The sequence below is a fragment of the Vitis vinifera genome, chromosome 6 (genome assembly GCF_030704535.1).
Source record: "Vitis vinifera cultivar Pinot Noir 40024 chromosome 6, ASM3070453v1".
NCBI classification, from domain to species: Eukaryota; Viridiplantae; Streptophyta; class Magnoliopsida; order Vitales; family Vitaceae; genus Vitis; species Vitis vinifera.
Genome location: NC_081810.1, coordinates 21,796,983 through 21,823,761, shown reverse-complemented (window position 1 = coordinate 21,823,761; position 26,779 = coordinate 21,796,983). Strand labels below are relative to the sequence as shown.

Below are 26,779 nucleotides of genomic sequence, written 5' to 3'. Positions count from 1 at the left end.
TAACACTATTAAATAGTATTTAATCTTAAGTTTTATTTGAAATTAAGTAAAAAAAACAAACAAACAAACAAATACCACGAGACAACTATTTTAACTTAATACTTAAAATTATTTTCTATTTTAAATTGTGATATTAAATTATTTTAACAAACATATTTAATTTACTTAATAACTTAAATTAAGTTATATAATATTTGTTGTGTTTACTTAAATATAAACAAAACTTAATTTAACTTAATTTTAAATACAAATTAATAATGATAAATATTAAGTTGTTTGTTTTTTATTATTTTATTTATATTAACTATTAAGTATTAATAAGATGAGTGTCATATTGAGATTGTGCTTTGATTATTTCAAAGAGCTATTTTTAGTATTAAACAAAAAGCTAAATATTTTAACATTCTATATTTAGTAAAAGGAATTTTAAAAATAATAAATAAACAAAAAAAATTTAAAACTAAGCAAATTACATTTAGCGTTATGTTAAAAAACAAAAGTCAGTGATCATTAAATTGATTTATGAAATATCCGGAAAGAGCAAGAAATATAAAAATAACCTAAAATCAAACAATAAAAATAAATAAATAAATAAAAAGGGGAAAAAGCAAAAAGGCAAAACAAACTCGTGCCCACGTGCGATGCGTTGGCGCCCATGTGTAACTTGCCGCCAAGATTAAATCTTTCCAAGAAATATGTTTCCAAGATTAAGTCTAGCTGGAACCAAGAAATATCACAACGGATTTCTTTTTGGAAACCACCGTTTCTAGCTTTTGGATATTTGAATGATATCCAAATCTTTCATCCCGCTGTCGCAACGGTAACTGTTTCAAACTATACTCTCCCCTTTTCTCCACAAACAAACATCAAACGACTCTCCCAGTTCGCTCCCTTCTCTTTGATTTCTTTCCAGATATCGCAGACAAGAAAAAGGATTAATTTGGGACTTACCTGTTCCCAATCTTGAAAATCACGAGCTGTGGAAAACAAATTGAAGAATAGAAGACATCCTCTGTGGCAATTCTGCAACTATGTCTATGAAGAAAGAGGTGGTAATTCGGCAGGTCTGGGCAGATAATTTACAAGCAGAGTTTGATCTTATTAGGCAAATCATTCCTCACTATCCTTTTGCTGCAATGGATACCGAGTTTCCTGGAGTGATCTTTCATCCAAATGTTGATAAAAGATTATATCCTCGTCTCCATCCTGTTCACAACTATCAACTCATGAAGGTGAATGTTGAAGCTTTGAATATTATTCAACTGGGGCTTGTGCTCTCTGATGCAGATGGGAATTTGCCCGATTTTGGAAGCGATGTATGCTACATCTGGGAATTCAATTTTCGGGATTTTGATGTTGATAGAGACCGTTGCAATATGGATTCTATTGAACTCTTAAAGAATCAAGGAATAGACTTTCAGAAGAACAAGGAAAAGGGGATTCACTCTTGCCAATTTGCTATTCTGTTTTTAAATTCTGGACTAGTGTGCAATTACTCTCATGTAACTTGGATTACTTTCCATGGTGCCTATGATTTTGGTTTCCTGATGCGCATTTTGATTGGGAGAGAATTGCCAAGTGATATTGGCACCTTTATGAGAATGGTGAGATTTTACTTTGGTTGGAGGGTTTATGATGTCAAGTACATGGCAAGATTCTGCGATGGATTATATGGAGGTTTGGAGAAGGTGGCAAATACATTGAAGGTGGAGCGGGTGGCTGGGAAGAGCCATCAAGCCGGATCAGATAGTTTACTTACTCTGCAGACATTCATAAAGATGACAAACATATTTTTCACAGGAAAGATAAAGCAATTGAACATGTATAAAGGTGTTTTACATGGTCTAGAGGTGATGTATTGAAGTTGTTCATAGCCGTGAGTTCCAGGTTCCCAAGAGTGTTGATCTTCCCCCTTTCCCATATTGAGAGTCAATGTGATCTTCATGTCATCAGGAATACAAACTCTTCTGTCAACCCCTATTTGAAGAATGACAATATCCAGATCACTCAGCCTCATCTATTGGCAACCAAACTACAAAATGTTGCTTAATCAAGTGTATAGTGAAAGATCCAAATCATTTTTCTTCCTTTTCTTGGCAATCTTTGGTCAAATTTTTCTTTTGACAGTAATCCAATGTTGTATACTTAATACTCCTGTCTTCATCTTTACACTGTTATAAAATCACTGATATTGATCCATTGAATTTTTCAAACCTTACTTCTTGTCAACAACTTCAGTCTTATCATTTGTATCCTATTTTGTAAACCATAAACTTTGCCTATGTCATGTTTAGCTCCTTGTTAAACTTCTCCTTGAGAGAGCTAGTCTCAAGCTCGGTAGGTAGGTTCATCAGAGTGGAGACAATCAGTAGCAACCATCCTTGAAGCAGTTGAAGCCAGTTCTGGTTGATTTTAGGTTCTAGTAACAAGATGGGTTCAACTCAATAAGATAGACAACAGGCACACACTGACAGTTGATTGGGAGATCAGTGCCTCAAGTATAACTAACTGCACCCTGTCAAGCTTGGTATACGTTGAGCCCCACAAGGCTCATGTCTGATGCCTTATAATCAATATCCATTCTCTTAAAAGATTTTCGTGTGTTCCCTTTTATGTTTGCCTTTTTTTTCTTTTCAGTCTTTCTTCTCTCTAATTTAATCAGTCTAAAAAACCAGAAGAGGGATATTACTTACAGCCATCTGCCAACCCAAGAGAGTTTTTTCATGCTACAACAGATGAGATGAAAACTGATTGAAGCCATACAAGATGAATGCAGAATGTGAGGTGAAAAACCCTCTAATTCTTATAATTTTTTTTAAAAAAAAAAATTGTATCCCATGTCCCACCTGTTATTAGCACTATAACAAGACCATTAGTTGAATCATTATTGCTGCAAGAGAATGACAAAAAATTATTTTAGCACTAAGATTTTTAAAGGGTCTCCTTAGGAACATCTTGGGTCAATTTCTAGACTGGACAGCAACAGAATGAGGAGCTACAGACCATCACACATGAGTATCTATGCTGAGATGTAGAAAGAAGAGTTTCTTCCATGCTTTCCTGATAGCCAGTAGTCCTGGTTTCTTGCAACACATTCCTCCAAGCAATTTATGAATGTCCATGAAGATTTGGGTGAGTGAAGTTCCAAACTTGAAGAAATTCTTATGTGCATGATGATGATGCAGGTATAGAGATGTTCGAATACAAGTGTACTACAGGTTGTATGAAGTGGGATTTGTCCATGGTTGATGCCAATTTATGGTCTCACACGTTCATTTCTGTTAGCTGAACTTTTTTGAAGGAGGCAGCTGACATGCTGTATTCTGTAATGATACTATAATTTGAAAAAATATTCATTTGTTCATAAACTCTTCCATTGGGTGAAATGTGTCAATTTTCAATCAAATTACAATGATTTGTCCTTCCCAACGTGAGAAGCCCAAGTGTCAATCCATGTCCTTCCATTTCCATGGAAAACATTAGATTGGATATATTTTGGTTTTTTACATTCTAAGATGTATAAAAAATACTTGCAAAGAAAATGTCTTCATTTTACTTTAGAACTTTAAATTTTGTTTGGAAGAATTTCTTAAAGGGTAGTGTTTGAAGGTGAAAAACTATTTTTAATGAATGGGACAAAATTCTTTGGTGCATACCCAAAATAAACCTAATTCACTTTTAATTTTTTTTAAATTTTAAATTTTTTTTTTGGATAACACTTGAATTAAATTTAATTAATATTATATAAATTGAATTTATAAATTTTATACAAATCAAAAAAGGAAAATTATTTTTAAAAACAAATTATCCAAAATAGTTTTTTGTTTTTTGTTTTTTTGGAAAGAGTGTCTAAAATCAACATTTGAAACACTTGTTTTAAGAAAAATACTAAAAAACTATTTTTTTTTTTATTTTTTTAACTTAAAAGGCAATTTTTAAAAACAAGTATAAAAAAAATGTCAAATGGATCCTTATAACATTTTAAATTATTATTTTTAATATTAAAAAATAAGTGAAATAAATTTTAAAATAATATATAAAAATAATTTATTAATTTAAATCCATTTTCCATTTTCCTTCCCCTTTCCTTTCCCTTCATTTTTTTTCTTAAATTTTTTCGTCACATTTTCCTCATTTTTCCCTCAAATTCTTTGAGAACGAAGGAGGTCTAATTTTCTATTTGTATAATATCATTATGATAAATACATATCTCAATGATGATGGTTAAAAAGCTTAATGAACCAATTTCATTTTTGTTCTATTTTTTTTTTTATAGTTTTGTAAACATTCAACACCTTCAAATCAGTAAACATTTAAAAACATCATCAATTTTAACAAACATATTTAATTTACTTAATAATTTAAATTAAGTCATATAATATTTGTTGTTTTAACTTAAATATAAACAAAATTTAATTTAACTTAATTTTAAATATAAATAAATAGTGATAAATATTGAGTTGTTTGTTTTTTATTATTTTATTTATATTAACTATTAAGTATAAATAGGATGAGTGTCATATTAAGATTGTGCTTTGATTATTTCAAAAAGCTATTTTTAGTATTAAACAAAAAGCTAAATATTTTAACATTCTATATTTAGTAAAATAAATAAATAAACAAAAAAAAATTAAAAACAAATCACTTAAAAACTAAGCAAATTACATTCAACATTAAGTTAAAAAAACAAAAGTCAGTAATCATTAAATTGATTTATGAAATATCCAGAAAGAGAAAGAAAAATAAAAATAACCTCTCAAAATTCACAAAAAAAAAAAAAAAAAAAAAAAAATCAAACAATAAAAAGGGGAAAAAGCAAAAAAGCAAAACAAACTCGTGCCCACGTGCGATACGTTGGCGCCCATGTGTGATACGTTGGCGCCCATGTGTAACCGCCAAGATTATCTTTCCAAGATTAAGTCTAGCTGGAACCAAGAAATGTCACAGAAAGGTTTCTTTTTGGAAACTACCGTTTCTAGCTTTTGGATATTTGAATGATATCCCCATCTTTCATCCCGCTGTCGCAACGGTAACTGTTTCAAACTATACTCTCCCCTTTTCTCCACAAACAAACATCAAACGACTCTCCCAGTTCGCTCCCTTCTCTTTGATTTCTCTCCAGATATCGCAGACAAGAAAAGGATTAATTTGGGACTTACCTGTTCCCAATCTTGAAAATCACGAGCTGTGGAAAACAAATTGAAGAATAGAAGACATCCTCTGGCAATTCTGCAACTATGTCTATGAAGAAAGAGGTTGTCATTCGGCAGGTCTGGGCCGATAATTTACAAGCAGAGTTTGATCTTATTAGGCAAATCATTCCTCACTATCCTTTTGCTGCAATGGATACCGAGTTTCCTGGAGTGATCTTTCATCCAAATGTTGATAAAAGATTATATCCTCATCTCCATCCTGTTCACAACTATCAACTCATGAAGGTGAATGTTGAAGCTTTGAATATTATTCAACTGGGGCTTGTGCTCTCTGATGCAGATGGGAATTTGCCCGATTTTGGAAGCGATGTATGCTACATCTGGGAATTCAATTTTCGGGATTTTGATGTTGATAGAGACCGTTGCAATATGGATTCTATTGAACTCTTAAAGAATCAAGGAATAGACTTTCAGAAGAACAAGGAAAAGGGGATTCACTCTTGCCAATTTGCTATTCTGTTTTTAAATTCTGGACTAGTGTGCAATTACTCTCATGTAACTTGGATTACTTTCCATGGTGCCTATGATTTTGGTTTCCTGATGCGCATTTTGATTGGGAGAGAATTGCCAAGTGATATTGGCACCTTTATGAGAATGGTGAGATTTTACTTTGGTTGGAGGGTTTACGATGTCAAGTACATGGCAAGATTCTGCGATGGATTATATGGAGGTTTGGAGAAGGTGGCAAATACATTGAAGGTGGAGCGAGTGGCTGGGAAGAGCCATCAAGCCGGATCAGATAGTTTACTTACTCTGCAGACATTCATAAAGATGACAAACATATTTTTCACAGGAAAGATAAAGCAATTGAACATGTATAAAGGTTTTTTACATGGTCTAGAGGTGATGTATTGAAGTTGTTCATAGCCGTGAGTTCCAGGTTCCCAAGAGTGTTGATCTTCCCCCTTTCCCAGATTGAGAGTCAATGTGATCTTCAAGTCATCAGGAATACAAACTCTTCTGTCAACCCCTATTTGAAGAATGACAATATCCAGATCACTCAGCCTCATCTATTGGCAACCAAACTACAAAATGTTGCTTAATCAAGTGTATAGTGAAAGATCCAAATCATTTTTCTTCCTTTTCTTGGCAATCTTTGGTCAAAATTTTCTTTTGACAGTAATCCAATGTTGTATACTTAATACTCCTGTCTTCATCTTTACACTGTTATAAAATCACTGATATTGATCCATTGAATTTTTCAAACCTTACTTCTTGTCAACAACTTCAGTCTTATCATTTGTATCCTATTTTGTAAACCATAAACTTTGCCTATGTCATGTTTAGCTCCTTGTTAAACTTCTCCTTGAGAGAGCTAGTCTCAAGCTCGGTAGGTAGGTTCATCAGAGTGGAGACAATCAGTAGCAACCATCCTTGAAGCAGTTGAAGCCAGTTCTGGTTGATTTTAGGTTCTAATAACAAGATGGGTTCAACTCAATAAGATAGACAACAGGCACACACTGACAGTTGATTGGGAGATCAGTGCCTCAAGTATAACTAACTGCACCCTGTCAAGCTTGGTATATGTTGAGCCGCACAAGGCTCATGTCTGATGCCTTATAATCAATATCCATTCTCTTAAAAGATTTTCGTGTGTTCCCTTTTATGTTTGCCTTTTTTTTCTTTTCAGTCTTTCTTCTCTCTAATTTAATCAGTCTAAAAAACCAGAAGAGGGATATTACTTACAGCCATCTGCCAACCCAAGAGAGTTTTTTCATACTACAACAGATGAGATGAAAACTGATTGAAGCCATACAAGATGAATGCAGAATGTGAGGTGAAAAACCCTCTAATTCTTATAATTTAAAAAAAAAAAAAAATTGTATCCCATGTCCCACCTGTTATTAGCACTATAACAAGACCATTAGTTGAATCATTATTGCTGCAAGAGAATGACAAAAAATTATTTTAGCACTAAGATTTTTAAAGGGTCTCCTTAGGAACATCTTGGGTCAATTTCTAGACTGGACAGCAACAGAATGAGGGGCTACAGACCGCCAGACATGAGTATCTATGCTGAGATGTAGAAAGAAGAGTTTCTTCCATGCTTTCCTGATAACCAGAAGTCCTAGTTTCTTGCAACACATTCCTCCAAGCAATTTATGAATGTTCTTGAAGATTTGGGTGAGTGAAGTTCCAAACTTGAAGAAATTCTTATGTGCATGATGATGATGCAGGTATAGAGATGTTCGAATACAAGTGTACTACAGGTTGTATGAAGTGGGATTTGTCCATGGCTGATGCCAATTTATAGTCGCACTCGTTCATTTCTGTTAGCTGAACTTATTTGAAGGAGGCAGCTGACATGCTGTATTCTGTAATGATACTATAATTTGAAAAAACATTCATTTGTTGATAAACTCTTCCATTGGGTGAAATGTCTCAATTTTCAATCAAATTACAAGGATTTGTTCTTCCCAATGTGAGAAGCCCAAGTGTCAATCCATGTTCCTCCATTTCCATGGTAAACATTAGATTAGATATATTTTGGTTTTTTACATTCTAAGATAGTATAAAAAATACTTTCAAATAAAATGTCTTCATTTTACTTAAGAACTTTAAATTTTGTTTGGAAGAAATTCTTAAAGGGTAGTGTTTGAAGGTTAAAAACTATTTTTAATGAATGTCCCACAAAAAGTCTTTGGTGCAATATTATTACTAATAGCAGGGGTCAACCCAACAGTTGATTGATGCTATAATAGACAGAGAAAATGAATGAAGCCATACAAGGTGGATGCAGATTATGAGGGAAAAAAACACCTCCAGTTCTTATATTACATACATAAAAATGTATCACATGTCCCACCCATATGTTACCAGCACTACAACAAGACCATTAGTTAGATTATCATTCTTGTAGTGAATGACCAACATCAAAAAACCAATCCCTCTGAACTTTAACAGTTCTGTTTTCATACTCTTGAGATTTTTACAGGTTTCCCTCAGGAAAATCATGGGTCGACTTCTGGACCGCCCAGCAACAGATTGTGGGGCTACAGAACAAAGCATGAAACTGATACTGAGAATTATTTCTTGCAATGCATCATCTCAAACGGACATTCCTGCAAGCAATTTAGAGACGTACTTCATGCAGATTTGGGTAAGCAAAGTCCCAACCCTGAAGAAATTCTTATAGGGTATCCGGATCAAAGAAGCCATGCATGATGACAATGCCAAAGATGATGCAGGTGTAGACACGTTTGAAGATTTATCAATCCATGAAAAGTGATCCTGAATTAGATCTGTAAAGGGAGATTAATAGAATTTTATCGATCAAGTCAAAACAAGTTAATTTGTTATATTGAAAATTTAGCAATAGGTGCAATAGCTGCCGATCATGCATGCCCAGTGTGTGTCTACCCAACACCTCGTAGGTTTCTTCTAATATAAATAAAGAATGGCAGGATATAAAATCAGGTTTCAATTTGTAGGAATTGATATAAAGTGGCTGAATCAATAAACAACATATGTGTGTGCATTTATGGATTCAGAATCTTTAAATTTACCAAGATATGACGATCCACCTTCAATACATGCATGAACCATCTGTTTCCAGATTTGAGCTCCTAGATCACTGCTTCCCTTCAGATAGGATCAAACCAAATTTTTTGTTTCATTTCACAGGAACCTGTATATAACCAAGAAAGTAATTTATAGCTGATTCCTTGTGGATCAAAAATTAGACTAGGCAAAAAATGAAATAAAATAACCAGAACTAGACAGTTTAAGTAGTCAGATTAAGGACAATTATAAAATACTTGTGTGGGGTTGACATTTTTCATTCCATTAGCCACTAGATTGAAATTTGGCTGTTGGATGTTTGGCCAATGTGTGATTGTCCCTTCTTGTCTAGCCCTTCTACTATTGCCATTTGCTGTTTATAACATTTTCAAATTCCAACAGAGTAGAAAAAGAGAAAAGCAACTTACTCAGTATATTTCCGACAGCAATTCAATAACCTTTCCACATTCTCACCATTATCATGATCTGCCCCCATCAAATTGTTCTTCATATCACAATCCTTTGAGGTAGTCCACTGATTCAATATATTGAAAATCCCTCTAAGCTATTGGAGGGCTAAGGAAAACAAGAAGCTTACGGGACATGGTAATTGATAGTAAAAATCTGATGAACCTAACCAGTTGATGAATCAAGTTTTACCAAAATGGATGGCAGTGTTACTGCTAAATTCATTCAACATAACAGGATACAGCTGTGGTTCTAGCATTTTGTTTTGCAGCAGAAGTGATTGAGCTCACGTTGTTTTCATTAGAATCATGCAATTGGTGGTCAAGAAGATCATCTTCAATCAGATCTGATTTGCTTACTAGAACCGATACATACTGCTGCAGACTTGATGAGCTTATCTCACTTTCTTCAACTTGAACCAGTAGCCTTGCCATAATGCTCCAAAGTGCACTCCTAGCTTCCGGATCATCCGATGCAAAAGGGAATATATCAAGCAGCCCCTCTAAGAAAGGCAAATCTAGATGGAACCAAAGTGTCACCTCTAATGCTCATGGAAAAGACCTAAAACCAAACAGCTGAAAAAGGTGATATTATTGCAAGTAAAAACCTAGATAATTTACCTTGTGATATCTCAGAAGCTAGATCAGCTGCATCAATCAGAATATTTGCAATTAAGACTGCAGCAGTAATACAAGAATTGGCAACCTGTGCAATACCCACCATTAGTTTCTCACAATTGTCATCCCCATGGTTCCAAGAATGGGAGAGATAATTATTACATAATGATATGAATAAGTGCATGTGTTTTAATTTTATAGTTACTGGCCACCTAAAATATACCTCAACTTTATCAGGAAGCCTAACCAGATCGGAAACTAGGCGAAAAACTTCCTTATTTGAACAGATATCTTGTGAATGATCATCAAGAACTGAAAGAGCTTCAATTGTGCGAAGAATTAAGTCAAGAATGGAATACCTGAAACCGTATAAAAATAGAAAGTGAAAAGACATTTAGTGCTACTTATTTATGTAAGTTCTCTCACAAAATACATCAGATAAAAATTGAAAAAGCATATGGTTACATGCTGAAAACACAATTACTTTATGATAAGTTCTGCCAAGTAAAAAAAAAAAAAAAAAAAAAAGGCCCTCTTTAAGATTGTGAATCATTTAAGACTCTATCCTCCACAAAAACTCTACCATGGTAGAATGTTGAACAGTTACAATAACCATGTACTAACCCTATACCTAGACACTTAACCCCTTTAAGATTAGGTAGAGATCAAACTTTTCTCAAGACATCAAGAAACTGTAGCATAGCATAGATATGATTAAATTATTACATGAAAACTCAAGCTTAGTGGAAGAACACAATTAGATAAGCCACTTTCAAAAATGGTAGTAAGAAGCGTAGCTGCGTAAGATATAGTTTCTCCTTTCTCTAGAGTCCTGGGGTTTATCCATGACATGGTGGAAACTCTAGAAAAAGGTAATAATAACAGAAATGAAAGGGTGGCAATGTTGACACTCAACCAGTTTAACCAATTTACTTATTCGTGTCAAACTAAGTTGTTTAACTCTAAGATGATTATTTTTTGAAAATAATAAGCCTTTTTCTTGTTGACTTCAAGTATGCAAAATTCTCAAGACATTCTAAGGGATAGTCCATGAATTGACTTACCATGTTGACCACATTTGCTATATTTGCTCCCATTGGGACAAATAGACGAATTTCTTAACAAGTCTTTGGTATCTCCCTTTGTCATCCAATATTCCTTCGACAACGGCACCTCATTGATGATTTTGATCTATAGGTGTAGTCATTGAGTTTACATCCCAACATCCCAATTTCATTTAACAAATCTAGGATGTACTACCTTTAAGTCACCTAAATTCCCTTTTTTTTATCATGTCACCTCAATGGTAAGAAAACTCCAAAGATCTTCAAATTCTTTGTCCAACTTTCCTTTAGAATTTCGTATTTCTTCCATGTCATCTCTGGTTATGTCATCCACAAAAATTGCAATAATCTACTTTTCTAGTGACTGTTTAATGGAAAGGGTGTGATCTCCCTGGCTTTGGTGATAGCCAAATTTTTGAGAAAAAACTGTACAAATCTCTCCAACCATACCTTAAAGATTGCTTCAAACTATAGAGTGATTTCTTCGATCTAAAAAACTTTTCACTGCCAAATTTTCTTTCAAAACATACTTTTTATTCTTAGATCCCATGTAGAAATGCATTTTTTTTTTACATCAAATCACTATAAAGGTCAATCAAGATTCGTTGTTCATTTTTGCCACAAGTGCAAAAGTTTCCTAGAAGTCAATTCAATAGGTTTGTGTATATCCTCTAGCTACTTAACCAACTTTATACCTCCCAACCAAACCATCAACTTTATATTTAATGGTGAATACCTACTTACATCCCACTGAACTTTTTCCTTTGGGCAAATCAACAATATCTCATATTTCATGTTTATGCAACACCTTCATGTCCTCATTTATAGCCTCCCCCCACTTAGAATCACTTTAAGCCACTTGTACATTTCTAGGAACTAAACCCTAGCACAAATGAGTGATAAAGGTCTTATGTTGGTGGTAGAGCCTATGATAGGAAAAAAAAATTCAATAAAGGATGTTTAGTACAAGTTCTAAAACCTTTTTGAATAGCTATAGAAATATCAAGATCAATATTAAAACCACAATTAAGAAGAGCAAAATTAGAAGGATCAGATGTAATTAATTCCAAAGTTCATGACTAGCCTTGAGTCGAAAGATTCAGTCTTGTTCTTGCATTGGTTCCCTTGGCCTCCTAGAGTAAACCAACAACTTTAAATCAATGTTTTCTGCAACTACTGGTCTTATACTTTCTATAGCTATTTGGTTGCATATTTCCAGTCTCCTCTCTACCATCACCATATTCAATACCATCACTCCAAACAGGTAAAGAAGGCATCCCAAGACATTTTTTGAGATGAATCTCTTTTATGTAGGTGGATGGCAATACTTGTACCCCTTTTGTGAGGTAAAGTGGCCTAAAAAAACACACATTGGCTTTGAGATCTAGCTTAGATGGTTTTGTTTAAGATATGGACAAGTATAGCACAATCAAAGACTTGAGTGGAAGAGAGCCAAGGCAATTTATAAGAGGTGGGTGTTGTTTTAGGGTGTCTATTGGAGTCTTAGACTTTAGGTTATTTATGGGCATTCTATTGACAAGATAGGCATCTTAAAGGACTACATCTCTCTAAAAAGCCTTAGGAACAGTTTACTAAAAAATTGTAGCTCTAGCTATCTCTAAAAAATGCATGTCCTTTCTTTTAACTACTCCGTTCTTCTAGGAAGTATCTATACACAAGGTTTGATGAATAGTTCCATTCTCCAAAAATAATTTCCTAAGGACTTGATTAAAATACTCCCCGCCATTAGCAGACCTGACAACTTTCAATTTTGCATCAAATTGGGTGTGGATCATTTGATGGAATTGTTTAAAGATAAGAAGAATGCAATTTTTCTTTAAGAAGAGAGATTCACATGGCTTGGATACAATTAACAATAAAATTTATGAACCATTTTGCTCTAGAAAGACAAGCAAATCATTAAGGACCCTAGATATCGATATAGATGTTAAAGAAAGGAATTTCACTTCTTTTACTGCTTGAAGGATAGGAAACATGGAGGTTTTTTGACAATTCACAAAATTCACACCTGAATTTGGAAAGATCTAGATTGACACACTCTTCAGGATACAAGGCCTTAGACAAGAAAACTAAGATGCCCTCATCTTTCATGCATCAAACAATGTTCTTCTTTTGTTGTGTTCCCTTTTATTTGATGAGCTTGAACCCTTGCTGGCTCCTTGGTGATTGAGTGGTAGAGAATCATTTGGCTAGTAGTAACATAGTGAGGGGAAAAAAGTTACAAACATTTTTTAGATTAGGTTAATTTACTAGACCATAATTCCAGGACACATGGAATATGCAAGATAAATGAAAGAGTGATTTTAGTAGTAATTGAAACATTATCTTTACCATTAATGGGTGTCGATGATCCATTAGCAACTTGCACTTCTTGTTTACTAGAACATGGAAGATAAGAGAGAAAAACAATAGACTCTTTAGTGACGTGATTAATTGCTCCTAAATCAATGATCTAAGGATTAGATGAAGAACATTTGAAGTATTAAGGGTTCTTTAAAGGTACTTGACTGTGCAAAAGCACAAGAAGTAGAGGAAGAGGGAAGATTGGATTTTCCCATAATCTTATACAAGAGATCTAGTTGTTGTTTAGTGGAAGGACATTTGTCTAAGATTCATGTAGAACCTAGTGTCTCAACTGATGGTGCACTCACTACCTCAAACTGAAACTCTTTGTTGTTTTTAAACTGCTTACTGCCTTTGTGGTTGTTCTAGGCCCCTGACTGTGGTTTTCCATGCAATTTCCAATAAGTCTCTCTAGTGTGTCTCAGCCTATTCCCCTATCCTTTTAAGTTAGGTAGTTGTCTTGAACTGTATTGAATGTTGAATTCTCTAGTGGAGCTAGTCCCATCATGACAACCCTTCTAGACTTTTCACTATACACATAAGAATAAACTTATAGAATAGATGGAAGAGGATCTTTCCAAGTATTTGACCTCTTACATGATCCAACCCTGGATTAAACCAACCAGAAAATCAAAGATCTGATCCTATTCAATCATCTCAGCCACCCTTGTTGCATCTGCTGCAGAATCCATTTCAATATGTTAATAGAGATCCAACTCTTGCCATAAGACCTTCAATCTGGTGTAGTAGGCTGGCACTGAGAGGTCTTTTTGCTTAATGTATGGATCATGGTCTTCAACTCATAGATTTGAGTAGCATCTCCTTTATCTGTGTGTTTGTGACATAGCATCCCAAACCTCCTTAGCTGAAGAAAGAAGCACAAAAAGTTTGCCAACTTCTGGCTACATTAAATTCAGTAGTGAGGACACTATCATGGAAATTTCAGCATCGCATGGTTCGAAAGGTGGATCACATAAATATCCCATTTTCCCTCTACTTTTCAAGGAAAAGCTTTGTCAATTTGGACCATTCAAGAAAGTTATGCCCTCTAAAGTGCGAGATTATTGAAATGGGGTGTTGTCTTGGGTGGGTTCAACAAAGTTCTAGCAAAGGTTTCTTCACCCATTGGTAGGAAAAAACAAAATTAGGCAATAAACAAAGGGTTATGGCTACTAAAGGCTATGAACAAAATAGGCTAGGCTTGGCAATGAAGGCTAAGCAGATGGAAAAAAAAAAGGCAGAAACCTTTTCCATACCTAATAGCATGTTAGGGAATAATGAATCCATTCTTCGTTACGAAAAATTAGTACAGAGATACTCACACATATACATGATCTTTGCAGTTAATGGAAACTAAATAGAACAATTGACCTACTCCTAAAAATCCTCTAAATTACAATCTTTTCTAATTTACATAGTCAACTACTTCAAATATATAAAAAAATAAAGAAAAAAAATCAGACAAATTGCTTAAAATCAGTATCAACCATGGGATTTCAACATAAATGGGATCAAGTACAAGTACTCTTAATGAGGATAAGCAAGTTTTGATTCAACATGAATTTAAGAAGGCTATATGAGTAATAAATGGAGTTTGCAAGTTGTTTCATACTCATCAATGCACCTAAGGTCAAATTTATCTAGGTTTTGGGATCAAACTAGCTATTGAGCACAGTAAATGGGGAACTGATCAACCATAGGGTTGAGCACATGACTAGTCGTTTGGCACTTAATGTGCTGCAGGTGATCATTAGAAGTTGAAAATAGTGATTAGGTTTACCATATGGTTTACCTGATGCTCATCTAGTGACCATATGGTCAACATGATGATGGTAGTGTAATGAGCATTTCAAGGCCTCTGATAAGGTAAACCGAAAGGTTGATCTCATCACTGTTCCACTTTTTTTTATTTTTCAAATTTAGCTCAAAAACGTTTTGTGAGCCTCTGGATTTTATCCAAAACATTTTTTCAAGTATGATATAAGCCTTAATTTATGACTTCAACATTTTTGTAATAATTTTGAAAAACTTTTTAAGATATTTCCATAAAAGATCAAGGGTTAGTAGAAGCCTTCAAACTAGGGCAATGGCTTACAATTTTCATGAAGTGCATGTGTGATATAGCTTACACATGAAACAACTCAATATTTCACTTAGTTTAAGTCTCTCCAACCATTGCATAGCCATTTATCTTCAAGCTTTCTTCCTTAGTAATTTGTCTTTAGCTATTTGAAGACAGTCACAAAATCCTTTCTGAGCTGTTGAATGTCCTATTGATGTTTTTTTTTTTCTTTTTTGATGAGAGAATACCCAATTGATGTAAACTTGATAACCTATGCACTTTGAACATGCTCAAACCATTAGTAGCATAACCTTTGATTTGCGATCATCAAAACCCAAGACTGCCCCCCCTTGGGCTAACACATCCTAGGGCACGTGAAAGCTCATTAACAATACTAATACATTACATTCAAATCAGAGGGATTCTCACCATTACAGAAAACAGAGGTGCTCAAGATTGAAGAAGATAATAAATCATTATAATGCTCTGGGGTAAATGTCCATAAACTTTATACTAAGGAACTACTTTTATGTTGGGAGTCAACAAGCTTCCATCACTCCTGATGCCAATGTGGAGCACCAAAAGATCAACTCAATATCATAGAATACTACATAGTTTCTCAAATTATATGATGAGTTAAACTGGAAACTGAGAAGACACACTGGAATATGAAAAATGTTGAAAAAAACATGGGAAGCCAAATAAGTGTGGAGTTTCCCTAAAGAACAATAATGTTGTCAAACCCCAACAAGGAAAATTTTACTAGTAATTTTTAGGAGTAGAATTTAGAACATGACATCATGTTTATTAACTGAACATGCAACAATGTATGTTAAGGCATCATCAACTACAAGCACCAGACATTCACAAACTAGACAGCCTTGGTATGTGAATTAAATTACAACTTAGAGCATACCCATATTTTTTTGCTGCATGGAAACCATGATGTAAGAGTTGTTTTCTTTTTTATGTTTTATACAGCTAGTGTGCAACAATTGGATGCCAAAATAAGATATGCATATTAGTTGGAGTCTTAGCATATCATCCATGTCCATAACATGAGTCTTGGGCTGTCGTTTCAAGTCAGCATGCAGCCACTTCAAATGCTGAAGGTTAGGTCTGGTACCAGTTCACATCCCCAGTGCCCTGAGAATGGGATCTTTGCCAGTTAAAGGCCTTAGGGCCCAACAAAGCTTGAGGAAAACTAAAACCAGGAGTCTAACAAATATTCAACAAAAAAAATAGATAAAAAAAGGCTGTTTAAATTACATGCTTCAAGTGTGAGAGACAGCCACTACACTTGAGAAAAGAATGGGAAAGGTGGGGGGGTGATGTGAAGAATACAAACAAAAATTGCATAAATGTAAGGAAGACAATAATAATAATGATACCATAGATTCTGATAAAAAAAAAATAATGATACCATAGATCCAGAAATTTAAAAATGAAATATGATGAGATGCTTCACAAGACATTAAAATGTTATGAATCCAGCAAAATATCATTATACACTCAAAATGCAGTTGAACAAAGTTTATAAGGCTCGTATCTAAATGGAGTATTAGGCATTGAAATATATATAGAGCACAAAAAAAATGCTATTCTGACCGTTTTATTTGAAACGGAAAGAATTTGTTTTACCTTTCAGGTATTCTCTCACTTGCTAATTTGCTCATCTCAAAAGTCAAGAGATTAATCAAAAGACTTGATAAACCCAGATTCATCAGAGTTGGAAGAAGAATAGACACAACCTCCTGTTGACTTTCTAAAATGGCCAATAAAAGTCCAATGCTCTGTTCAATAAAGAAAGTTCTTTTAGACAGTATCAAAAATGATTTTAAATCAAATCTTGACTCACTACTAAAGCATGTAACTAGAAACATTTCACAAACCTTGACCTATAAATACCCAATTAAATAATCAATCAACCAATTGATGTTACCCTCATGGACAAGTAATAAATTGTTATATCTTTTCAACAAAATTTATTTGTTACAGAAAATAATCCAACTTCTTTAATTTTTAATACTTACTTTCTAAAGCAAAATAGCATGCATCACCATAACTCAAACAAAAGGGGGCAACAAAAGAATAAGTAGGATCTTCCAAAAACACATACATTTATTCCCATAGTCAAGCCAATGGAAATGTCACAAGTATTCCCATTTAGACTTTAAGAAAATAGATAGCAATTGAAAGGCAATTCCTTAATTAAAATTTCCTTCGTCACGACTATAATGAGGAACTTCTATCAATTTCCTTCATCCTTCTCTATGATTAATTTATCGATTGGTCAGGTTGCCAATAAGAGGGTTTTCTCGTTTTTTCTTTGGTGTGCACATGTATACTTCCTATGTACTTGGTGTAGCCTTTTTTGGCTCTTTAATATATCTTTTGCTCTTTTTCCTATCAAAAATTATGATTACACCAATATCATATTTCAGTTATTATGAAATTAATGAACTTATGTAAAAGAAATCATTCCATAGACAGATTTAGTTTTGTTTGTTGCAGCTTTTTTGTTGTCTAAAAGCTCTGACTAGTAAAGGGTTCCATAATGTGTTTCATTACACAACGAAGCCCTTTGAGGCTATCTGTCGATGCGCTATGAGAAAAGCTGTGACTAATTGTTTGTTGCAGCATATCTTTGAATATCTTTTTTTTATTCAATACCAACAATGTGGCTAGCTATAAGAAGAGTGCTCCTTGCTCTTGCAGGTGAGTTTGCTTCCCTTGGCTCCATGCCAAGCACAAGGAATCAATGGAATATGGTCTGATGACTCCCCCTTCTACCTACGTAGAAGGTTATCCCGATATCGAGTCAACCCCATTCAATCCAATGACATTCAACAAGGTAAGCCCTCTTTCTCCCCATCTTGCTATCCAGTATGAAAAGATTCCATACCATGGGTGGCACCTCTAGTGACTACCATAAACATCTCTTCTAATTGGGATACCCAGGGTGTTTCATTACACCATGAAGCCCTTTGAAGTACAAGAGATTCGAGATCTAAAAGCACTTTCCTGTAAAGTTGAGGGTAAAATATTTTGTAGAAGAGCTTCTAGGAAAATGATTCAGAATTTAGTTGCTCTTTCACCTTTACAGGAACTGATAACATCAATGGTACATTTTCTAGTATTTGATTTGCATAGAATTCTGTATGTGAATATGAGAATAAATGCTACTGAAAATCATTGGTACCAAATCAGGAAAAACTGAAGCATTTTCTTCTATTAATTCACGCACAACAATGACATTTTACTGCTACTGAAAGCCTCATGTTCCTATAAAAATGCAAATCTTGCTGCATGCATAATCAAACCACCAAACTGTCAACTCATACAAGAAATATGTTTTTACAGCAGAAATGTGATACCATCTTTGTTGTGAAAAAAGAGTGAACATAAATAAATTCATACGTAAAAGGATATGTTTTAACGTGGTTCAACAAATCATATTTATATAGACAGATAAAGGGAACCGATTTACTACCCCATGGAAAATATTACAAAGAAAAGAGAACAGATAATATTCGAACCTCAAATAATTTGATGTTCCCTTGGTATCTAAGCCCTATTCAACCAGGAGCCTCTCATCTCTTCTACATACTTAGTATAGCCTTCATAGGTACATTTCTAGCTTAAATTGATTTTCTCTTAATTCTAAAGAATATTTATAGAGACATTCTTAAAATCCTTCCTTATTCAACAAAAAAACCTACTTCTATAGAGAAATATCAAAATATGAAATCATTTGTACAATATTCTTGACCAAAAGGGTTCTTATTATTATTATTTTTTTGATAGGTAAATAAGAGATTGTATTAGTAATGTCTAGAAGCGGCGAAAAAAGTACACACGAAGTATACAAACAACGCCCAAGAAGCTAGGCAAAAAGAAAGATGAAAACCTTTCTCCTAACTAGACAAAAAGCCACTCTATAAAATCAATCATGGACAAAGAATGATCCTCTAAATACACCCTAACCCAATTCACAAAAGGCTTCTTATAAAATTAGTTGTTGAGCCAAATATAATTTGAAAGATTGTCCACTACTGCATAGATAATATTTTGGTACCTTCTCAAGAAGTTGTGGGTTCAAGGTATTTTCTGCAACCCAAATAACACGGCATAGATTATGTTCAGACTGCAAAGCTTTAGCCCAAATAACACATTCACTGCCTTGAAGACCCAGGGTTAACAACCTGTGTCAGAACACTAACTGTAAGGAGAGCACATTGCAGAAAACAAGAACGTCCACATAAGTCTTGATAAGCAATAAACACTGCATACTAATGGTAAATGGTAAAAATAATATGTCAATCTCAAACACTTTTTCACAAAGAAGGAAAAAAATATAGATATCATAATTGTGATAATTGTTACAAATAATAATAATAATAATAAATGGTAGGCAACCTCCTTCCTCATCCACCAGCCGACCCCTCATCCCATAACAGACAGCCCCATGAAGAATGATGGGAATAATTCAGTGTACAATAAAACCATGTAAAGCATCTATAACATTAACTACAGAGTATTTCTTCTGTTCATTCCATTGAACTATTATAGCTGCATCACAAGTCATTTTCTGTATCATAAAACGAGAAGAGTGCAAGAGAAAGGCTAAGGAGGAAATTTCCTACAAAGGAAAGACAAAGGAACAAGAAACCATCCAGGAGCAACATATCAAAAGGTGAAAAGTTAAGCATGAAGAAGATGATGAATGGTAGATCCCCTAAACAGAAAGGCTTTTCTGGTAGAACATATACTGGTCAATAGTTTAAATAAATATAGGCCCCCAATCAAAAAAAGAACTTTCATATCAAAAGGCTAAGTAGGAATAGAGAGTTTATTACTACATCTTACCTGCAAGCTTCACATAGGCATGAAGTGTCGTCTAAAAACAACTGATCTACAACTATCTCAATCAATTTGTCTGTAGAGGCAATTTGTTTCATAGGAATTTCATGGCAGGCAAGGTTTCCAAGAATTCCAAGGCTTATCTCCTGAAGAAAAATGAAATAAAATTTAGCCAGCTCAATGCATTGGACTTTTTTAAAACTGTGCAGTAACCAGTTTACACATTTAATAGAACACAAGTTAAAAAAGGCATCAGGACGTATTATGCAAAAGAACTCCATAACATATGTGAAAATGTGGGTTACCGTAACACGCATGGATTGAGAAACAATAAGACTTCCCAAAAGCACTTCAAGCATGAGATTCCGCACCTGCATAACACAGAGAAATGTTGTCTAGTGTACCAAAAACAGAAGTTTAACTGAGAATAGAAATTGATGCATAATAACTTCTATAACTAAAACAAGCAAAAACACAGTTTCAATGTCAGTTTTGTCTATCTTGTGGCCCTTGCACAGAATAGTTTTATGGTATTTTCTGGGGAGAGAGAGAGAGAGAGAGATCAATATGATCAACATTCATCAAGGAAAACATAATGAGGACAACAGTCACTAGGTTCTATTCCAGTCATCAATTTCTTTCTCTTTTTTTTCTTTTTTTATAGGCAAACAAAGAAGTACACAGGAGGTATACAAAGGATGCCAAAATAAGCCACCTTAAACATGCACTCAATCACACCCTCTCCTTCTATCTAGCTCTCAACCAATCAATAAATTCTAACAAGGATACAAAGGTCATCTTGAATATGTTAGCGAGTCCATTGGAATAGTATACAAAGAAGACACTCCTTTAACGTTTGATCTGAACATTGGATTCCATCAAAGGATCTCTAGTTTTGTTCTTACCAAATTACCCAAAACAAGCAAAGAGGGGTTGTTCTCCAAATCTTTCTTCTATTATTACTCAAGAAACTCTCACGGCATCCGTTTAGCAAATCTTTTACAAAAGAAAGGAAAAACCAAGAGCTGCCAAAGAGAGAAAACAAAAAATGTCACAAACCCCTTGCTAATTCTTCTGAACTCTTACTAATTCTTTTCCACAATGGATGAGCATGTGATTAGCTAATTCTTTTGAACTCTTACTAAACAACAATGATTAGCCTAGCCAACAACCATCCTCTTCTCTTAAGCTAATCTAAGGTCAAGGTCCTTTCCCATGCTGCCTCCCAAGCAAAGAAGCCCACTTTTAAAAGTGCTTGAGAGCTCCACACTACCTTTGAATGAAAAGATACTCCTCCGTCCGACTCCAAGGTAGAAAAAGAATGATTTACGGAGAAATTGTCACCCTTGCTAGCCTTCCAAATCAGCTTGTCTTCATCCTCACTACACTTCCCAAACACTTGAAGCCTCCTAAGTAACTCCTCAATACTATCCAACTCCCAATCTTGAAATTGTCTTTTGAAGCCCAAGTTCCAAACAACCTGCCCGCTTACAACCTATTAAACATCGACTACTCATGCCTCCTTATTAGCTACAAAAGAGAAAAGACAATGGAAGGAACCTTTAAAGGAGCACTCCATTGCCAAACATCTTGCCAATTTTTGATTTTTCTTTGATCACCCACCAAAAATCTTGTCATAGCCTTAAAGGCTCCCCAACAACATATTTCCCTTTCTACAAGAGAGCACCAACCTCCTAGTTCTTCCTCAGACTTTCCCACTATGACCCTTCTCCAAAGAAACTCCCTTTCCAAAGCAAATCTCCAACACCATTTGATAATCAAAGCATTATTAAGAGAGGCCAAAACCCAAATACCTAGCCCTCCTGATTTTTTCTCTTTGCAAATGGATGACCAATTGAATAGTTGGTGTTTTTTCTCAAGAGCTCCTCCCCCACACAAGAAATTCCACTGAATTTTTCCAATCTAAATGCACCGCCTTAGGAATGATAAAAAAAAAAGGCATAAAATAAATGGTCAAGTTGCACAAAGTACTTTTAAGCAAAGTGAGTCTACCACCCTTTGAGAGATACTGTCTTTTCCAAAAACCTAACCTTTTATGAAACCTCTCCTCAACCACATCCCACACAGTTGGAGACTTGAAAATAGCTCCCAAGGGCAAGCCTAAGTAAGTAGTTGGAAGCTTCCTCACCCTACACCCCAAGAAATGAGGCAAGCTCTTCGACATTAAGGACAACCCCCACTGAAATATATTCACTAGTGTCTAGATTAATTTTCAACCCTGAACATTAGATACATCCAGCAAGAAATTTCTCCAGAATCAGTATCTTACAAGAATTATCTCAAGGACCTTTTATCAAATGTAGAATGAACTTCACGTCCTTTGCATGCCAAAGTAAAAATAATATATTAAAAAAAAGGTGGAATAAAGAAAGAAAGAAAGAAAGCAAAGAAGAAACGAAGAAAAAGGAAAAGAAAAGAACAAAAAATCCAAACAAACAATGAGCCACACCAAAAGAAAGCAAGTAAAAAGCAATAAACTCAATTACCATGAATTCTGCATGGATTCTGCTTGCTGCAAGATCCCACAAAATGCAACCATACTCTTCCCAAGCCTTTTCTCTCACTGATATGCTAGAGTCCTCAAATCTACTACATGGCACTTCACCTGTCTTTTCTTGACGAGCAAGTTCATCAAAACCATCAAGGGTGTCCATGGTCTCAATTTTATCGTGTGAGGAGTTTAGCATTTCATCTTCACATGGAGAAACCACACTTTCCTTCATGTGATTGGTTTTTAATCCTTGATTAGAGGCATTACAAGCATCAACTCCATCAGAATCATGACCATTCTTCACATCCCGTGGTAATAGTTTCCGTATCAAAGAGATTATATAACTGGGATCAACTGTCGTGGAGATATTAAACAACTGTAAAATAGATGCAGAAAACACAGTATAAGAATTTAGCATCATCAGGAAATGGTGGGTATCAAAACAACAACAACAAAAAGGCAGAAAAAGGGAATCAATATTATTTTCCTGCATCTTATGCATGGGAAAAAGAGAGTTTGAATATTCCTTCAATTCCAACCAATTTTAAATTTTTTGGGAGGTTCAACTTTTCCCCTATGCTTACTTTATTGTCCTCTCCTCACTACGAACTAAACAACCTTGAGCATGAGAAAATTTAGAATTTTCCTTTCCCTTCAATTATCGCCCCTCAAAACCACGCCAATTGTAAGTACAGTACAGTTTCACACACACATATATGCGCCAAAAATAGAGACTAATAGCAAAATAGGATGCGAGTAGCCAACCCAAGGAGTTGAGATTGAGTTAAAAAGGTATCAACACGGATATGTAGTAAGACACTATTAACGCTCTGAATTCAAACGAATTTGAGAATAAACCCATAAAATCGAAGTCCGTTACTCCTTGGATTTCTAATAATACAAAAACAAGTGGCCGGAGAAGCGCTTGCACAAAAACAATAATTTTGTGCTTCAAATTTAATCGAAGTTGGTTTAGAAATTTACTCCATGGTCATGCGTCAGAAACAAGCGCTTGCACAATAACCATTACAGTGACTACGACGGACATAACCAATGAAGTTTCTGGTAATCCAAAGGAAACTGTTTGGATTGAAAAAATTAGGGCAGGAAACGAAATCACCACGTTCCTTAGTAAACAGATGAAGCCCTAGTTCATAAAATTAATCGAATCAGAAACTGTCGACTGGTACCTCATCCGACGGAGCAGAGGGGTGATGTGATGGTGCCACGTTATCATCATCTTCGTACTCTTTTATGGGGTTTGAGTCGGGTTCGGGAGCCATAAGTTCTGATTTTTCTCTGTTTGGCTGACCAGAGAGCAGGAAAAAGGAAAATGAGAGCCGTTGGAGAACCAATCCGTTTGTTTCTTGGGAAATTAGGTTGCAAGGGGTAAAAACTTAAAAAAGAAACGTAGAAAAGGCCCATAAAAATCCGGGCTGTTTTTTTAGAAAAAAAAAAAGCAATAATTTTTAAAAATATTTTAAAAAGAAAAAGAAACCACACACAACACTTGGAAAATTGTTCTCAAATATATGACATTTTGTGTGTGCCCCATGGATTTCATATCTTAGCGCATTCTGATTAAATTGTGTCTTACATAAAATACTTGATTTTATTATAATTTCTTTCCATCTATCATTTTTAGGCACTAAATTACCTAAACACAAAAAAAATAAAATAATATTGTTTCATCATTCAATAACAATTTCTAAAATATTACATGTCCATGTAAAATAATCTCTAAAGTAGCAAATAGGTCCAAAATAATTTCAATTAACAACAGATATAATAATTTATGTCATGTATAATAATCTTTGATTAGAAATTGTGTTCAAAATAGTTTATATGTACAATATAATATATAAAATCATCGATATGTGTCAGATGAAGGAACCTTCTCCTTTTTCTATGATCGTCCATGAAATGTCTTCAACTTTCATGGATTAAAATAACCTTCACATCTTACTCGACATCCTCATCCATGTCCATCTCTCTGATCATGTTCTCGTTGTCCATGATGAACTATAGTAATGACTTGTACTTGCACACCCTCTCATCACTAAATGTATGATCTAATGGTTGTAATTATGACATAATCAAATATGTTGTTAATGCAGTGGATGACCCCTTGATATTGGATTGTAACTCTAAGAGTGTAGGTGTAATCAGAGGAATTTCATTATGTATAGTGGAACCCTCTTGAGATGGTGGCTAACATGTAGTTGTATCACCCCTTTCATCACATGTAAAGGCTTTAATCGAGGTTGTGATGAAAGTAATGTTTGTTGATGTGATATAAGTGCAACTAATGATTGACCATGAGGACAGCTTACATGTGATGTATATGATCATAGTTACAACCCTCTTAGACAAATGTACCTTCCCTCATGTGTACCCTCTATTCACTGGTTTGTAACCTCCTAGCTTGAGGTTGTAAGTCATAGCAATAGTGAAGGATTCTTGAAGTCAATCCATCTCATGTATTTGGATGAAGAGATGCATGACTAGTGAATATCAAGATAGGTGGATAAAGGAGCATTTAGATGCATCATATGGTATATTTTTGTTATAATGTGTTAGTCTACATATCCAAAGAAAATCAATTTAAGTATTTAATAAAATTAAATGAAATTTTACCAAAAAACAAGGATTGGTTTTTTACTACTTACTCACAAAATAATCTAGTCGAAATAAGATATGGACATGATAAATAATCTAGTTGAAATAAGAAATGGACATGTAATGAAATAATATTAGACAATATATGGGTCATGATATACAAGCATACCTAAATATGTTTCACTAATGACAATATGATCATGCTTAGGCTTCCCATGTCTGAATGTAGTCTCAATACTAATCCATCAAGTCACCATCTTGTTACCTCCTAAGATCATACTGATGTAAGCTAGACTTTGTATCACAAGACTTTGGAATCCCCTAATGCATCTTAAACTATCACAACAATCTATCTAGTCTTTACTACGTGAAAACAACTAAAATGGGAGATGGTACACCATATAGCATCATTAACAATACAATATACAAGGAGTTTAGTCATGACATCACCTATGTATGACTACCAGATAATCTAAATTGAAATAGTAAGTAAAAATTGATGAGAAAACTTTAAAATTCAATGCAAAAAATAATAATTTGACATAATAGTAATAAAATGTTATCTCAACTTATCAAATACGAGTCGATCCAACTAGTACCTATACTAGGATAGAACATATGTGGATGTTGATGTGATGTAGAACTCATCTTTCCAACTATAAAACATAAAAAAATAAATAAATAAAATTGAAGTTAGTATATATAGTTTTTGTATATCTTTACATATGATGTGTTGGTGTAGATTTACTGTATGCCCAGTGGAGTTGGTGATAGTGTCCATCGCATGGTAATGAATATAATCATTAAGGCATAATTTATGGAAATCCATTTGATGCCCATAACTGTAATATGATAAACAATCATGACATATCATGTATGTTGATCTAAAATTCCCAACACATTTCTTTACATAGACAATCCATGCAAGTACTACCCTAGCTATAAATATTAACAACTTGAAAGTCCGCCAAAGATTGTAAAAACATTAAATAGTTATAGACCTTACTGTACGACTTGCCTACAAGAAGGAATCCATCAATGAGTTGCAATTTATAGGCCCTACATTAAATCATGATAAAGTTGTCTCTAATATCTATGTGTGCTACTAGTGACAATAACCCAATCCATTGATAGACCTAGTAGGTCGACAATCTCTCGGAATGTAATAATCTACCCCTCTTGAGGCAAATGAAAAGTATGAGCTTAAGGTTACCATCTCTCCACAAATGTTGTGATCAAGTGTTAGTTGAAATAAATTCCAATCTCATAACATTATAGAATGCAATTTATTGGAGAAGTAAAATGATAAAATTATCTAATACACTAGCATTATGGAATATTGATTCTTGACATTAACATCAAAGCTCTCCATAATCATATCTAATTCATACTAAAGATGATATATATGTTTCCTGTTCATGTGGAATAAAAGTATCCAATGAGCCTAATCCATAAGATAAAGAGTATAATTAATAACACTTGCATGCAAATAACAA

At 34.3% G+C, this 26,779-nt stretch overlaps 3 protein-coding genes across 6 annotated transcripts; 2 read left to right on the top strand and 1 right to left on the bottom strand.

Moving 5' to 3' along the window:
* Window positions 1-819: 819 nt before the first annotated feature.
* LOC100244870 (probable CCR4-associated factor 1 homolog 11) lies at window positions 820-2,151 on the top strand. Its single transcript, XM_002271393.4, has one exon. It carries the CDS (start codon window positions 1,032-1,034, stop codon window positions 1,860-1,862), a length of 831 nt encoding a protein of 276 aa, XP_002271429.1. The 5' UTR covers window positions 820-1,031; the 3' UTR covers window positions 1,863-2,151.
* A 2,807-nt stretch (window positions 2,152-4,958) lies between these two features.
* LOC100267180 (probable CCR4-associated factor 1 homolog 11) lies at window positions 4,959-6,283 on the top strand. The gene has a single exon (XM_019220499.2). The coding sequence runs from the start codon at window positions 5,238-5,240 to the stop codon at window positions 6,066-6,068; it is 831 nt and encodes a 276-aa protein (XP_019076044.1). The 5' UTR covers window positions 4,959-5,237; the 3' UTR covers window positions 6,069-6,283.
* Window positions 6,284-7,925: 1,642 nt separating this feature from the next.
* On the bottom strand, window positions 7,926-24,068 carry LOC100262008 (uncharacterized). Of its 4 annotated transcripts, none has more exons than XR_002030373.2 (12): window positions 23,855-24,068; window positions 22,660-23,040; window positions 20,458-20,523; window positions 20,159-20,298; window positions 19,368-19,494; window positions 16,931-17,082; window positions 10,023-10,158; window positions 9,803-9,887; window positions 9,425-9,699; window positions 9,143-9,279; window positions 8,720-8,841; window positions 7,926-8,275 (listed from the first exon to the last, which is right to left on the bottom strand). XR_002030373.2 is itself a non-coding variant. In XM_019220835.2 (11 exons), exons 1-11 carry the CDS (start codon window positions 23,945-23,947, stop codon window positions 8,832-8,834), a joined length of 1,602 nt encoding a protein of 533 aa, XP_019076380.1. In that variant the 5' UTR covers window positions 23,948-24,045; the 3' UTR covers window positions 7,926-8,831. The 4 variants fall into 4 exon arrangements, 1 of the variants encoding a protein (XP_019076380.1); XR_002030372.2 differs by having other exon boundaries at window positions 7,926-8,455; window positions 23,855-24,045; XR_002030374.2 differs by lacking the exon at window positions 23,855-24,068 and adding an exon at window positions 23,649-23,754 and having other exon boundaries at window positions 7,926-8,455.
* Between the last annotated feature and the right edge of the window lie 2,711 nt (window positions 24,069-26,779).